Source organism: Corapipo altera, unplaced genomic scaffold (genome assembly GCF_003945725.1).
Source record: "Corapipo altera isolate COAL_440 unplaced genomic scaffold, ASM394572v1 22b, whole genome shotgun sequence".
In the NCBI taxonomy this organism is placed as follows: domain Eukaryota; kingdom Metazoa; phylum Chordata; class Aves; order Passeriformes; family Pipridae; genus Corapipo; species Corapipo altera.
Window position 1 is genome coordinate 17501355 of NW_020884876.1, and position 12487 is coordinate 17513841.

The 12487-nt window shown below is 42.7% G+C and overlaps 1 protein-coding gene across 6 annotated transcripts in view; it reads right to left on the minus strand.

Moving 5' to 3' along the window:
* GRIA2 (glutamate ionotropic receptor AMPA type subunit 2) overlaps positions 1-12428 on the minus strand; it is a 96607-nt gene extending 84179 nt beyond the window's left edge. For 3 of the 6 annotated variants that reach the window (XR_003526471.1, XM_027636160.1, XM_027636161.1), the window contains exons 1-2: positions 12006-12426; positions 11550-11690 (exon numbers count right to left, since the gene is read on the minus strand). Coding sequence is in view for 5 of the 6 variants with exons in the window: in XM_027636160.1 (XP_027491961.1) it covers positions 11550-11690; positions 12006-12093 (229 nt within the window). In the remaining variant the exon portion in view is untranslated. Of the gene's footprint in view, positions 1-11549; positions 11691-12005 lie in introns of all 6 variants that reach the window. The other 3 variants (XM_027636158.1, XM_027636159.1, XM_027636162.1) reach the window with 2 other exon arrangements.
* Between the last annotated feature and the right edge of the window lie 59 nt (positions 12429-12487).

A 12487-nucleotide genomic window follows, 5' to 3' on the forward strand; every position in this document is an offset into this window, starting at 1 on the left:
CAACGTAAACTGAAATGTGCATATCTGCTCCTGGCTTGAAAGTTTGGAAGGATGTGTAGGACAAATCTGAAGTGTATGAGATTTTTTTTTTGTCAGAACTCTCCGACAGCCTATCAATAGTGAGGCACACCTCTTCCTGGCCTGTCAAGTTACACAGTCTCTCCTTGGGGTGTGACATGCACAGCTAAGAAACTGCTTTGTAACAAAATGAGATGTCTTGAGTTCAAGTATTTTAAGCATTCAGAAAACCAACCCAACAAGTAAACAAAAAAACCACTTTCCATCTATCACCCAATGGATCCATATCCCAAACAGAATCAGTCACTGGGCAAGGAGTTATTAAACTTGAACCTTGAAACCAGAAGACAATTCTAATGAGATAAACTAGGGTTCCTGAAACAAATATTTTTGGTACATTTAACTGGTTGGTAGAAATGAAAGGAAGAAAAATAAAAAGCCTACAGAAAAAAATCCAGAATTTTTCTTAAACTGGAAAAAAAAATCAGACCAAAACCAAATACAGTTAAATCACAGTGCACTAAACAAAAGTTGCTAAGTAATTTGTAGTGATATGACTAGGTTAACCATGTTCCTGCAAACATTGCTAGCTTTCTCAGGAAATTTCAAAGGATATTTAGTAAATAAGCCAATTTAAAGGCACAAATTTCTTGCTACAGAAAGTGTCCTAGTTAAATAATTAGCACAATTACTTTTCACAGTCTATAATAATCCAGTAGTAGCAGCACTCATTTTGGAGAATTGTTTTAAGCACTATGAGAAAAGAAGAAGGAAAAAAACCACTAAACAAATAAAAGAAGAAAAAAAGAAACTTCAGAATAAAATCTATATTGTTGAAATTTATCACCTATATGAAGAGAGGAACAAACCAAGTGAACATTTTTCCTAATACGTTTGTTTTTTAAGGCAGTCAATACTTAGTTTAGAAAATGGCCTCTACGTATTGCAACATACACATCTCAAGATGTCAACAAAATACTGCAAAAATTGAACACTTCAAGGTCCTGGAATGTAAGATAAAGCCAGAAACACTGGCACAGGAAATTGTGATTCTGCATACCAGAAAATGGAAAGTAATGCCAGCAGTCACAACACTGACAGAAACTCCTATTCACAAGTTGAAAAGAAAGCCAGAAACAGTTCCACACAGAAAGGAAAACAAAAATCCTGAAGTGAACCATTTTTTTTTGCATCCCCAGAAGGATAAGACTAAATGTAATAATGCTGAAGGTTCTTCAACATGTTGGAACAGACATATACCATCCTTGAACCTGTATTTATTTGGCATGTCTAAGTCATGACCTGATATGATCCATGTTTTCCACTACAAAAAAAAACTAACTCTAAGAGTACTTATAAAAATGTCAGTTCCTAAAAGTCATCTAGGTCTTTATGGACTGATTCTTTTCTCATGAAACTCAGGAAATTATTTAAGTTGCTAAGTTCATAAGCTGCCAGATGTGCCATAGAACTTACAGGGCACTCACATTTTCTGGAGGTGCCCCTTGAGGTCACACAGGGTAGCATAAATATCACAAACTGCATCTTCAGATAATTAACTGCAAGTGAATTTAAAGTGCCTCCACAAATAGAGACATTGAAGAATATATCACAGTTTTACCACAGTGAAACAGAAATAAAGAGATGAGCTCAAAGAAGCACTAAGTGCTCCACTTGCTAAAAAAAAAAAATCAGCATTTGCAGCCCACAGATGCTTGCTTACTTTTACAGCAGAAGTATGTTACTCAGGTCTATGAAATCAAACTAAAATACATTTTACAGCAAGTAAAAAACAAGTTAAGAAAATATTAAAATTTCAAATTTATGCAAAGGTTTCACCAAAAAAATAATAACCATGATCAAATGCAAACAAAGGAGAGGAATAAGCATTGTTTTTTCACTTCACTTACACAAGCATAGAGCAAACCTTTCCTTCTTTAGCTAACGTATTTATACTGAGTTGAAATGGTCTAACAATTTTTCTAAGGTTTCCATACTGAATCATGACACTTAAGAAATGTGTACAATATTTAGAAAACCAACAAACCAATCAAACAAAATGGGGTTGTTCATGAGCATGTACCATAAAGTTTGGAAACTATTCTGTAGGTCCAACAGATGCTCAAATGTTACTGCCCTTTTTAGGAATTGTTTAATCCTTGCCTCTTTTCATATACAAAAGAATTAAATCCACATTTATACAGAAAAAATAACGAATCCGATTTTTGGATCTGGTTTTGTTCCTACTACCATGGGCAGAAGCTTGACCATTTATTTGGCTGAGTGAAAACAGCCTGGCCTTACTGGTCTGGACTCCACACCATGGAATCAGGTTGCTGAATACATCAACAAATCCGATTAGTTAGTAAAAGGACTGCATGACTTTCCAGCCATGACTTTTCAGAATTTCAGCATGATCCACTCTCATCAAATGAAAGTACCTTAAGATGGGGCAGATGTAAGGCTATGAGTGAAATTAAAACCACACTTACACTGCAATTTATAATGTACAGTGACTCGTATTCTCGTCTTCCTGATCCCTAAAATCCATCTATTCTTTAAATATAATAAAATTATGTATTTGCAAGGATTCATTTAAAATGGCTTCAAAAGTTTAAAGCTGTGTATAAATATGACCAATAAACATTTGTTAACTGAGCAATTGTTTAAATTAATATAACTGAATTTTCCTAACACTTTTCTTTTTTCTCTATGCTTTATTGTAACAACAAAGGACAAGAAATTGTCTTCCTGCTCCCAAAAACCTCAAAGTTACTTTCTTCCTTCTTGCATCAGGAAAAATGTAGGATTACTAAGATTTTTTTCACCAAAAATTAATCCAGGCAGGAAAAAGGAAGAAGGGTGACAGACAGAAAGAGATTCTGACGTCAAAACAAAAAATGGCCCAGGACTAAGGGAATTCAAGTGGAAAATGAAAGACAAAGAGTTAAAATTCAGGTCCTTTGCCTGACATGGACAACACATAAAATAACTGTGTTCAATCCTGTATGATTCTCCTAACCACTGTAATTCCAGCGTGGATCAATTCTGATTTTACTCTAAGTAACATTGGAGTAGTTTATTTAAGCATGTGCTTGGTATGCACAAGCCATGCCAATTATTTACTCTGCTTTATAAATATTACACCTGGAATAAACTCCCAAATATCAGCAGGTCTGCTCAAGGTACAGATACGCAGAACATTTTGCTGCTTGCAGGAGCCCACATTTGTATGAAGAACCCCCTCTGAGACTGTAATAGTACAGTGTAATGGAATTTGCTACATTTATATAAGGGGAAAATAAAAAAAAATATATAAAATCAGCATTTTGGCATGGTAGACATTTTGTCAAAAACAACTCATAGCTAGTATCACAGAGAAACATTTTGAGCAAGCTAACCCTCAACAACCTCAATTTCAAAGATTTATGAGATTATTGAACAAATTCCTCTGACTTGTTCAGAGCTGTACAGTTTATTTCATCAGCACACATTTGTAGACATTCTGAGATAGTTTACGCATATACAAGGAAATGCAATACATTCAAATAATTTAGATACACATTACACAGGATGGTAAACCACATTAGCCTTTTAATTTTATGAATATAAACCAGAGTCCTACAACCACCAAATACATTCATGAGGCAGAAAACCAAAGAAAACAAATCCCTTCTCCACGCTGGAAAGCATTTGCAAAACTGTTCTGCGAGCTCTCTCACCCTGTTGCTGACACGAGCCCGGAAAGCAGTCTTCTCCATAGAGATGACGAAAATCTCCACATTACCTAGCAGACTCCTATTTAAATTATCTATCATATCAAGTGCTTAGAAAGAAGTTGGTGTTTGTAATCTTCAAAGTGTATGAAAGAAAATCAGTTCACACCACCTGTAATAAACAGAGGCATCTTTTCTAGCCCAAGTCATGTTTGTAAACTTCTAGAATAAATTACAGGGGTATGACAGTTTTAACCACGGCAGCTTGAAAAACTGCAGCATCAAATCAATATGTTTTTTCAATATTAACTACCTGAAATTGAGATTAAACTGAATAGGTGAGATAGCATAGTAAACATGTGTTCATACATCTATTTTGAATACTTCATACAATTAGCCACTGTCCCTTATTGAGCTTTGAAACTCTTCTAAGAGTTGTACGACTACACATTTGTGAGTCAGGGTCAATATGAACATTTTACTGAATTTTGCCCCATTCTTTTTCATTGGAAAAATCACTGGGGAAAAATAATGCCCATTTAAAAACATAAATGGTAAACTACTCTTTCTTTTCAATAGTGAAATGCAAGCACATTTACCTTCTGTAGTTAAGTAATGAAGATGCTATTTCCATGTGCAATAGAGCCCAGTAAGTCCTAGATGAAGTGACTGGTAATTCAATTACAGAGGCAGCATCCCAAGCATACAAACAACCACACACCGATTTAAGATAATGAATACAGACCTGAATATTTTTTCTCTGATATCAAATAAAACAGTAGATTAGAACTGAAATAAAACCTTTCTTTTGCTTGAGACCGTCACCTTTATTTGAACTGCATGTAACATTTCAACTCTCAAAAAAAAAATCCTTTTAATTTCTTTGTTTCAGGTTTGGGAGCAGGTGGTCAGGGACAGGAGTAGCTAGAGCTGAACCACACCTTGTTGCAGAATCACAGTGAATATCTGTCTTGTAAAAATTTTTTTACACTTTCATAAAGTGACTAGCCATAGTTAAATGATGCATCAGTACATTAAATCAGATTCAGGACAGGAATGTTAACTCTCTATAATAATTTCCTACATGAGAACTCTGGGGGAAAAGGTAAACTCCCTATAAATTGTGTAATTTGAGAAACTTTCTTAAAATAACCACTAAAAAAAAGAAAAGAATAATCAAATATTTGTGGTGGAATAGTTGTTAAACAAGGGGGCACAGTAGTGTTGCATTAGACAGTGAAAATTGTTCTGTGGTGGTCTTATATAAAGACAGATAAAGAAAAATAAGCACTATTTCAAAAGACATCTGTATCACTCTAAGTGCACACAAATAAATACAATAGCTGTATTTTAAGCACAGTTATTGATTTTAGAAGGCCCAATATGAATTTGTTCAACATGTGGTTATTTAAAACCTGCTTTTGCTCCTTACTGTTGATCTGGTTTACAATATGCATTCACTATGTTTATCTGATGATTTTATTCACTCCTTATTGCTTATCCATATACACATATGTACATATGGGTGTATGTACATTATCCCATATACACATAGAGAGAGTTTGATATAAACAACTACATATTTTACCTATTTGGGTATCTTTTCAGTGTTATTTTCAGTTTGACCTGACATTCCATGGCTTGAGTTGTTGTGATGTTGTTTCCAGAATATGAACAGGAACCTTGAAATAAAAAATTAGTAAGTGCTCTGAGACAATCCTCTTCAGAAAAAAAATTGTTTAACCAACATCCTGTTTTTTATCTGACATTCAAAACAAAATACTGTTCACTACGTTAAGTACATATATGTGTACCTTTATATATACATGTGTGTATACACACATACATATCTATCCACATATGTATACATTTATGTTTACTATGGGTTCAGTCCTCTTTTTAGTTTCCCAAAAATTATTCCTATCAGCACATATAAGAAATTAAAATTATATTTTCCTTGAGAAAATATTTTTAACAATTCAGTCATATTTTCACAGAAGACGCCTGACAAATTATGCTATTTGAATTTTCAACATAATAACATAATAGTCTTTACCTGTTTATTGCATTTTCAAGCCAATATGTTCCCAGTTATTATATACTTTCCTAGTAATTATCAACTGTTCAAAAAGGATTATTTTCTGTTGAACATGGTTTAATTCTCAAAAATATTTTAATTATGAGAAACTTGAAAAAAGAACCAATGAAATCAGCAGTAACAGCATCACTTAATGCAGTGGTGCTTGGTTTAGGGTGCATAACATACACTGGATTGTAAAGGAAGTCTTATGTATGCAAGGAGTTAAAAGCATCCCCAACTATGTGCAATCACAGCTATCAAAGTCAGTGTAAATTAAAACTGTCATTAGCATAAATAGAAAAAGTTACTACATTTTCATATATTAATATAAATAAAATCATATATAAACATTAATATATTGAAGAGATTGACTGATAATACTGGTTTATTGAAGAGCTTGATTGGTATATTTAAGGCTTGATTGACAAGCTACTCACAAACTACTATTAAATATAACTCATTTTCAGATCTTTAAGAGTAAAATATATATTCATACTATATTCAAAACTGTATGGTAAATTATTTCAGATATATAGAGAAAATTAATGCAATAATCACATAATAAAAATCTGAAAAGTAAAGTAGGCAAGAGAAAACCGTCATATTTGTAGCTGCCCCCATTCTGGATCACAGCTGTGTGAAAATGGTCTGTGAGCCAGACACAAAGATGCACAGCCCTGTCACACAATAAATACTCCAAGTTTCTTCACAAATAACTCTCAGGAGCAGAAGAAGGTTTACAGTTTGGTACAGAGCTAGATTTTGAGAGGAAAATGTTTTGAGAGCAACAAAAGCACAAGAGTTCCCACTGCAGGCTACGTCCTGGTTTTATTGTACCACTATTACTGCAGAAACCCATCTGATCTTGACCATTTTAATTACAAGGAGTCACAGAACCTATTTCACATCTGCTCACTGAGCCTGAGAAATGTTTTATAGTGAAAAGGAAATGAAAAGGACCAGGAATACAAATGAACTGAAACACAGGCAGCTAATAAATTCCTCCTTTCCTTAAAATCAGTTCTAGTTCTAGTAATTTATTGTGAAATACATTTAGGTTTGGTCCACAGTAATTTTAATTGAAATAAGTATGTCTAAATTTCTCCCATCCTTAATGCTAAAGGATATTTTTTCATTATTCTTTAAGCATTTTGCCAGCAGTGTGCTGAATGCTATTCAATTCAAGAATGAAAGCTACAGCATTATATTCCAAAATGGCTGGGGAAACCTTTGCCATAACTCTCAAGTTGCAACATGCTAGATATTCATAGGTTTTCAAAGCTGCTGGTTGAAGACATAATGAAAGGATCTAAGGTTTATGCATGAATCAGCATCCCCTTGTCACAATGTCATGGTGCAGTGATCCCTGCAGAGCTGTAAGACTTGATTTAAAACAGGAAAGCTCAACACTGGCTCTTGAGCCAGCAGGATTAAACATCCAAGATTGTACATATATTACATCTGTGCTAAAACTACTGTACGAAAAACTTGTTACACTTATGGCAGTTTTATAGTACTCCATAGGAAATATCTCTTTAGGCGACTCCCAATATCCTTTCAGTGCTAAAATATGTGAGTACACAATATAACTACCCCTGTAGTTGTTGAGTAGGTGGATTTAAGACAAAAGGACTTCATCTTCACCAGTTTCCTCCTTTCTTGTTTTGACAGAATTAAGAATTTTTTAAAAATCTGATGTTGCTGACAGTCAGCACTTCTCCAATTATACTAAGACTCAATCACACTGCGATGAAGGACAAAGTCCAGTGCTTTGCACACCTTCCACTACTGCCCTATGAATTACCTCCAGTGCTGTACCTTTGCTCCATCTGTTAAAGCCAAAGAGATTCTGTTAGAGTGAACCCCTTTGTTAACATTTGCCTTTATCAGCTAGACTGTAATTCCCTGAATTACCAAGAATTGTCAACCAGGGGTAAGCCTAGCCCGTTTCTCTTGAAGGGTGAAACAGCAGTCATGGCAGTGAACGTTGCTCTTAATTGTGCCATTAGTCTGAAAAACACCTGTACCACCTCTCAGTCAAAACCATTAAGCCTCCTAGTGACACTGACATGTGAAGTGTCAAACTGCAATTAGATTCCAACAGCTATTCCCAATGACCTGTAGACACAGCTTTGCAAGAGTTGCAACAGTCCAACAAACTAAAGCAACTATTTGTTGTGGCTGTTTTTTGAACACATATAATTTATATATGTTTCTTTTCTGGCTTAAGTGAAACCTTGGTCAAAATCAGTAGTTTTGCCCCAAATTGATGTTATGTGACATGTCATGACATGATGTCACGGTGCAGATATAAAATTCCCACTAAAAATCCGTTATGAAAAGGGGTACAGCCAACTGTCACCCATATCAGGGTCCAGTATTGACATGTGTCTCCACCCACTCTACGTCCCCTGGATTGCAACCAGCGCGGAGCCTTATGGTGGCAGCACACAGAGATCGACCCAGGCTTGCCCCTGACTGGCAAGGAAGTGTATGCCCCATCCTGTGGGGGTCCCTTAAGTCGACAGTACTACCTCCCAAGCTGCTGTCAGACTGTACACAGCGTTTCCATCCCGTGGGTAAAAGGCATTGATAGCTTGTGACATGAGCGCCACATTTTAACGTGAGTGCCACATTTTAATGTGAGATACTATCAAGCGGGAGATAAATCCACTCGACAGGGCGAGTATCCATAATTCCCACACTGGGGCTAGGCTACCTACTCGCTGCGTGTCCACTCAGCTGCTACACCTGTTTTCTGGCCACCTTTAAGTGACTGCGTAGTCTTACTGTTTCAAACATTCCTCAGGGGTACATGACCATCATCTCCTCCTTTTTTAAGTTTAGGAACCTAATTTAAAAGTAGTACCAGCAATACTAGTTCATCTAAAAACTGTTGGTCCATCAACAAACTCCGAGTAAGTGCTGATAATTAGTTTGAAGAGTCCTTTATGTAGTTTTACAGTGGGCTTTTGGTTTGTTTGTTTGTTCTTAGAGCAGATGGAGTTGTATGCTGTTTCTCTGAGGCTACTGTGGGTGGGAGGGAGGAAGGTTGAGCCCCAGCGGGGCGGCACAGTGGCGCCCCAGGCACTGCAGGTGTGAGGTTGGGACCGGCAGCTACCCCATCTGGGGTGCAGGGCTGCATCCTGCCTCTCCCACACCATCATCCTGAGCTTCTGCACCTGAAACAGGGCTGGCTCAGGGGCTTAAATCAAGAGCCAAAATAATTCGGTGGTCGATTTGGGGTAGAGAAAGGTCATCACTTCTATTACGGTATAAGCCTGCCACTACATTTTTGTGAAGGAAAATCATCTTGCTAGAGTGAAATACCTGGGTAAATACTGAAGCATTTTCCATTTCGTATTATCCTACATTTCTTTGACCTTCCTTTACACCTGCATTGTTTGATAGTGCTGGTTTTGGACACAGATTCTTTGCATACTAAAAGAAAAAAGAACAAAAAAAAAACCCAAACAAACCAAACCTCTCCCCCAAAAAACCCTAACAAAACCAACCTGCAGAATGTTTAGAATTTCAAATGAGAATAAGCATAAAGGAGACAAAAAAAGATGGATTCTTCTTAACCATTTCTGAATGCAGTGCTCTGCAATCAACTCCTAATTCTACTTGTACAGCAAATATTTGTCTTCAGAACTCCTTGTTCTCCAATAAAACCCTCTTGGGAAGGTAAATGAGGAGATACCATACATATTTTTAGCATATGCTTCACTAGTCAATTAAATCCAATGCACAAAATGACTAAACCACCAGTGGTGACCAAGGTGACAAAAACAACGAGTACATATTCACATCTTAATTTGTTGTTCTTCAAACTGCTCGAAAACTGAAGCCTTGGACAAGGTTCAGACAAAGGGAAATCCAAAACGTGGACAGCATCTCCCTTCTGCTGGAAGTTTCAAAGTCCACCACTGCAGTCTACAGCCTATACATATTATCTGAGTATTGTAAAGAGTTCTCCAAAGACAAAGGCTAATGCAAGCACACAAACGCTGATTAGGAAAACTTGACAGGCTTGGACAAAAAATATGCAGCCTTGACCTTCTCAAAGACAACGTGGCAGTGCTTGTCTCTAATACTAGTGAAAAAAAAATCTGTTTTGCACAGTTTTCAGGATTTCATTGTCTTCAAAGAACTGAGAAACACAGAAAAAACCATAACATTTTTGCAGAATTCCATCTAGATTGCTACACTTACTTCACGAACAGGCCCAGTAACACAATCTGCAAATAGAGACCACATGCAGTTCTAGTTGATGTAAACCACCCCTATCTAAGAAACAGAGAACTGTCCAAGCAGTTTGCGAAGATTAACAACGTAGCATTACTGTGGCTGATTACATGGTCTGACCTTTTCTGCCTTCAGCTATGTATGCTATATTCTCCTATCCTCACACATCCCAATGAAAGCTCCTTGTGTTGAGCTCTTGCACCACCTATTCCAGCGTCTGTGCTGAGCCGCCCCTTTTCAGCACCACCGCACCTACCATAACGTAGCTAAATCGGGGAAGGGAGGGAAAAAAATTGTCGCCAATGGAAGAAAATTGCCCCGCTGACAGCCCTCAGATTCAGTGTCCCTTACATCTTTTTTCCCAGGAGGCAAGGGAAAATGCCTCAGGGGAGCGCAGCATGGGCGGCCGATGAGCCGCGGCTGGGCAGGAGCGGCCGGCACGGCACCAAGCGGGCTCCCCACTCCTCGCTGCGCTCGCTGCTGTGGGGACCCCGGGTTCGCTTGAAACGGACACGTGTGGCAGGGAGGGCAGCGGGGGAATGCCGGGCGCCTCTCCTCGCCCTGGGAACGCTGGCCTCAGCTCATCGCTCTCACCACCGGCACGGGCAGCGCCCGCAGCCCCTCGCTGCCCCTCACCGCACGCCTGGCCAGCCCCGCCGCAGGGTCACACGGCACCCGCCAGGCCGCGGGCGCGGGCAGCCGTCGAGCGACGGGAGGCAGCAGCGAACATCGCTGCGGGACCCACCGCCCCTCCCGAGGGCTCCTGTCTTCGCGCTACCACGACCGCGCTGCCCCGCCCCGCCTTCCCCATCGCCTGCCGAGCAACGCATGTGCCCCGCGCCCGCGGCACGCGTGCGGCCTCGCCGGGGGCGGAGCCGGGGCACAGACCCGCCGGCAGAGCCGCGGGGGCGGCGGGCTCCCAGCGAGGCCGAGTGGGCGGACAGCGGGGCCTCCAACGAGCGCACCAGGCGGGGGTGAGCGGGCGGCGAGATGGAGAGATGGAGCCCGCAGCACCGTGCGGCGTAAAATGGCTGATCGCCCCTCAGCCGCCCGCACCGCACCCCCTCGGCTGCTGTCGGGAGGGGGCAGCGGCCCTGCTCGCGCCGGTAACAGGGTGGCTCCGCATCCCGCGGGCAGCCCCGGGGCGGCGGGGGAGCGCTGCGGGCGGCCCCGGGGCCGCGCAGCCTTATGTAACGTGCGGGGAGAGCCGCCGGGAACCATTTTACACCTCCCGGAGGGCTGGCGGGGGGCACGGAGAGCCCGCGCCCCGTTCCCACGGGGCCGGGCGCTCCCGCACCCGCCCGGCGGCGGTGCAGCTCCCTTCCGCACCGCACGCCCCCGGCACCGCACCGCCGCACACACACACACACACACACACACCCCGCACACCGCCTGCGTCCCGCATACACACCCACCCACCCTCGCCGCGCCGCCCGCAGCCGCCCCGCCCCCGCCGCCAGGGCAGGCTGGCGGTGCCCGCTACTCACAGGCGTTGGTTACGGCGAAGCTGTTGGCCACCTCCAGGTTGTCGATGTGGGGAGTCAGCCTGAACTCCGAGGTGGAAAACTGAACCATCCCTACCCGAAACGCGCTGTACTCCTGATCGGCGCCCCTCGGGAACAGCCCCCCTGCAGGGAAACACACAGGCGTCAGGCGGGCGGGGGCCCCGGCGGAGCGGCGCGGGTGCCCCGTCTGTGCCCGGCGCGGGGCTGGGCTGGGCTGAGCGCCGGTGGGCGCCGCTGCCGGAGCGGCCCCGGCGGCGGGTCCGACCCGCGCCTGGGGGCGCGGGGGAAGGCGAGGGGACGTCGCTGGCGCCTGGCAGGCACCGCGGTGGGACTGGGTACGCGGCGACATGACAGGAACGCCCGAGTGACACTGGCGGGGATGAGGGATCGGGAGATCCGCTGGCAGGAGGGGTCCCCCCCCCGCATGCGGGCACCTACCGATCTGTATGCTGTTAGAATTGACCCCCCAGATCAGTCCCCACAACACAGGAGCCAGGAAGACAGAAATATGCATAATCTTTTGCATTTCCAGGAAAAGTAGAGCATCCACAAAGCCACGGAAACAGCCTTTTCTTCTTCCTCCTGCTTCTCCTCCGCGGAGCGCGCTCGTCAGCAAATTAGATCCCGTGCGCTCCGGGCGAGCGGCCGGAGGGAGCAAGCCAGCCGCGGGAGGGGAAGGAACGAAAAGAGCCCCGGGGCAGACGCAGGAGAAGCCGCTTGTACGAGCTGCCGCCGCCGCCGCTCCGGTGCTGCTGCCGGCTCCGGCGCTAAGCGGGATGGAGGGGATGGAGGTGCCGGCAGTGCCCGCTGCGCTCCCGCCGCCCGGCCCGGCCCGGCGCTGCCCTGGCACGCGCTCGCCCGCGCTCCCTCGCACTCAACGGGCGGGCGGCGCACCGGGCGAGGCGGCGGCGGCGGCGGCG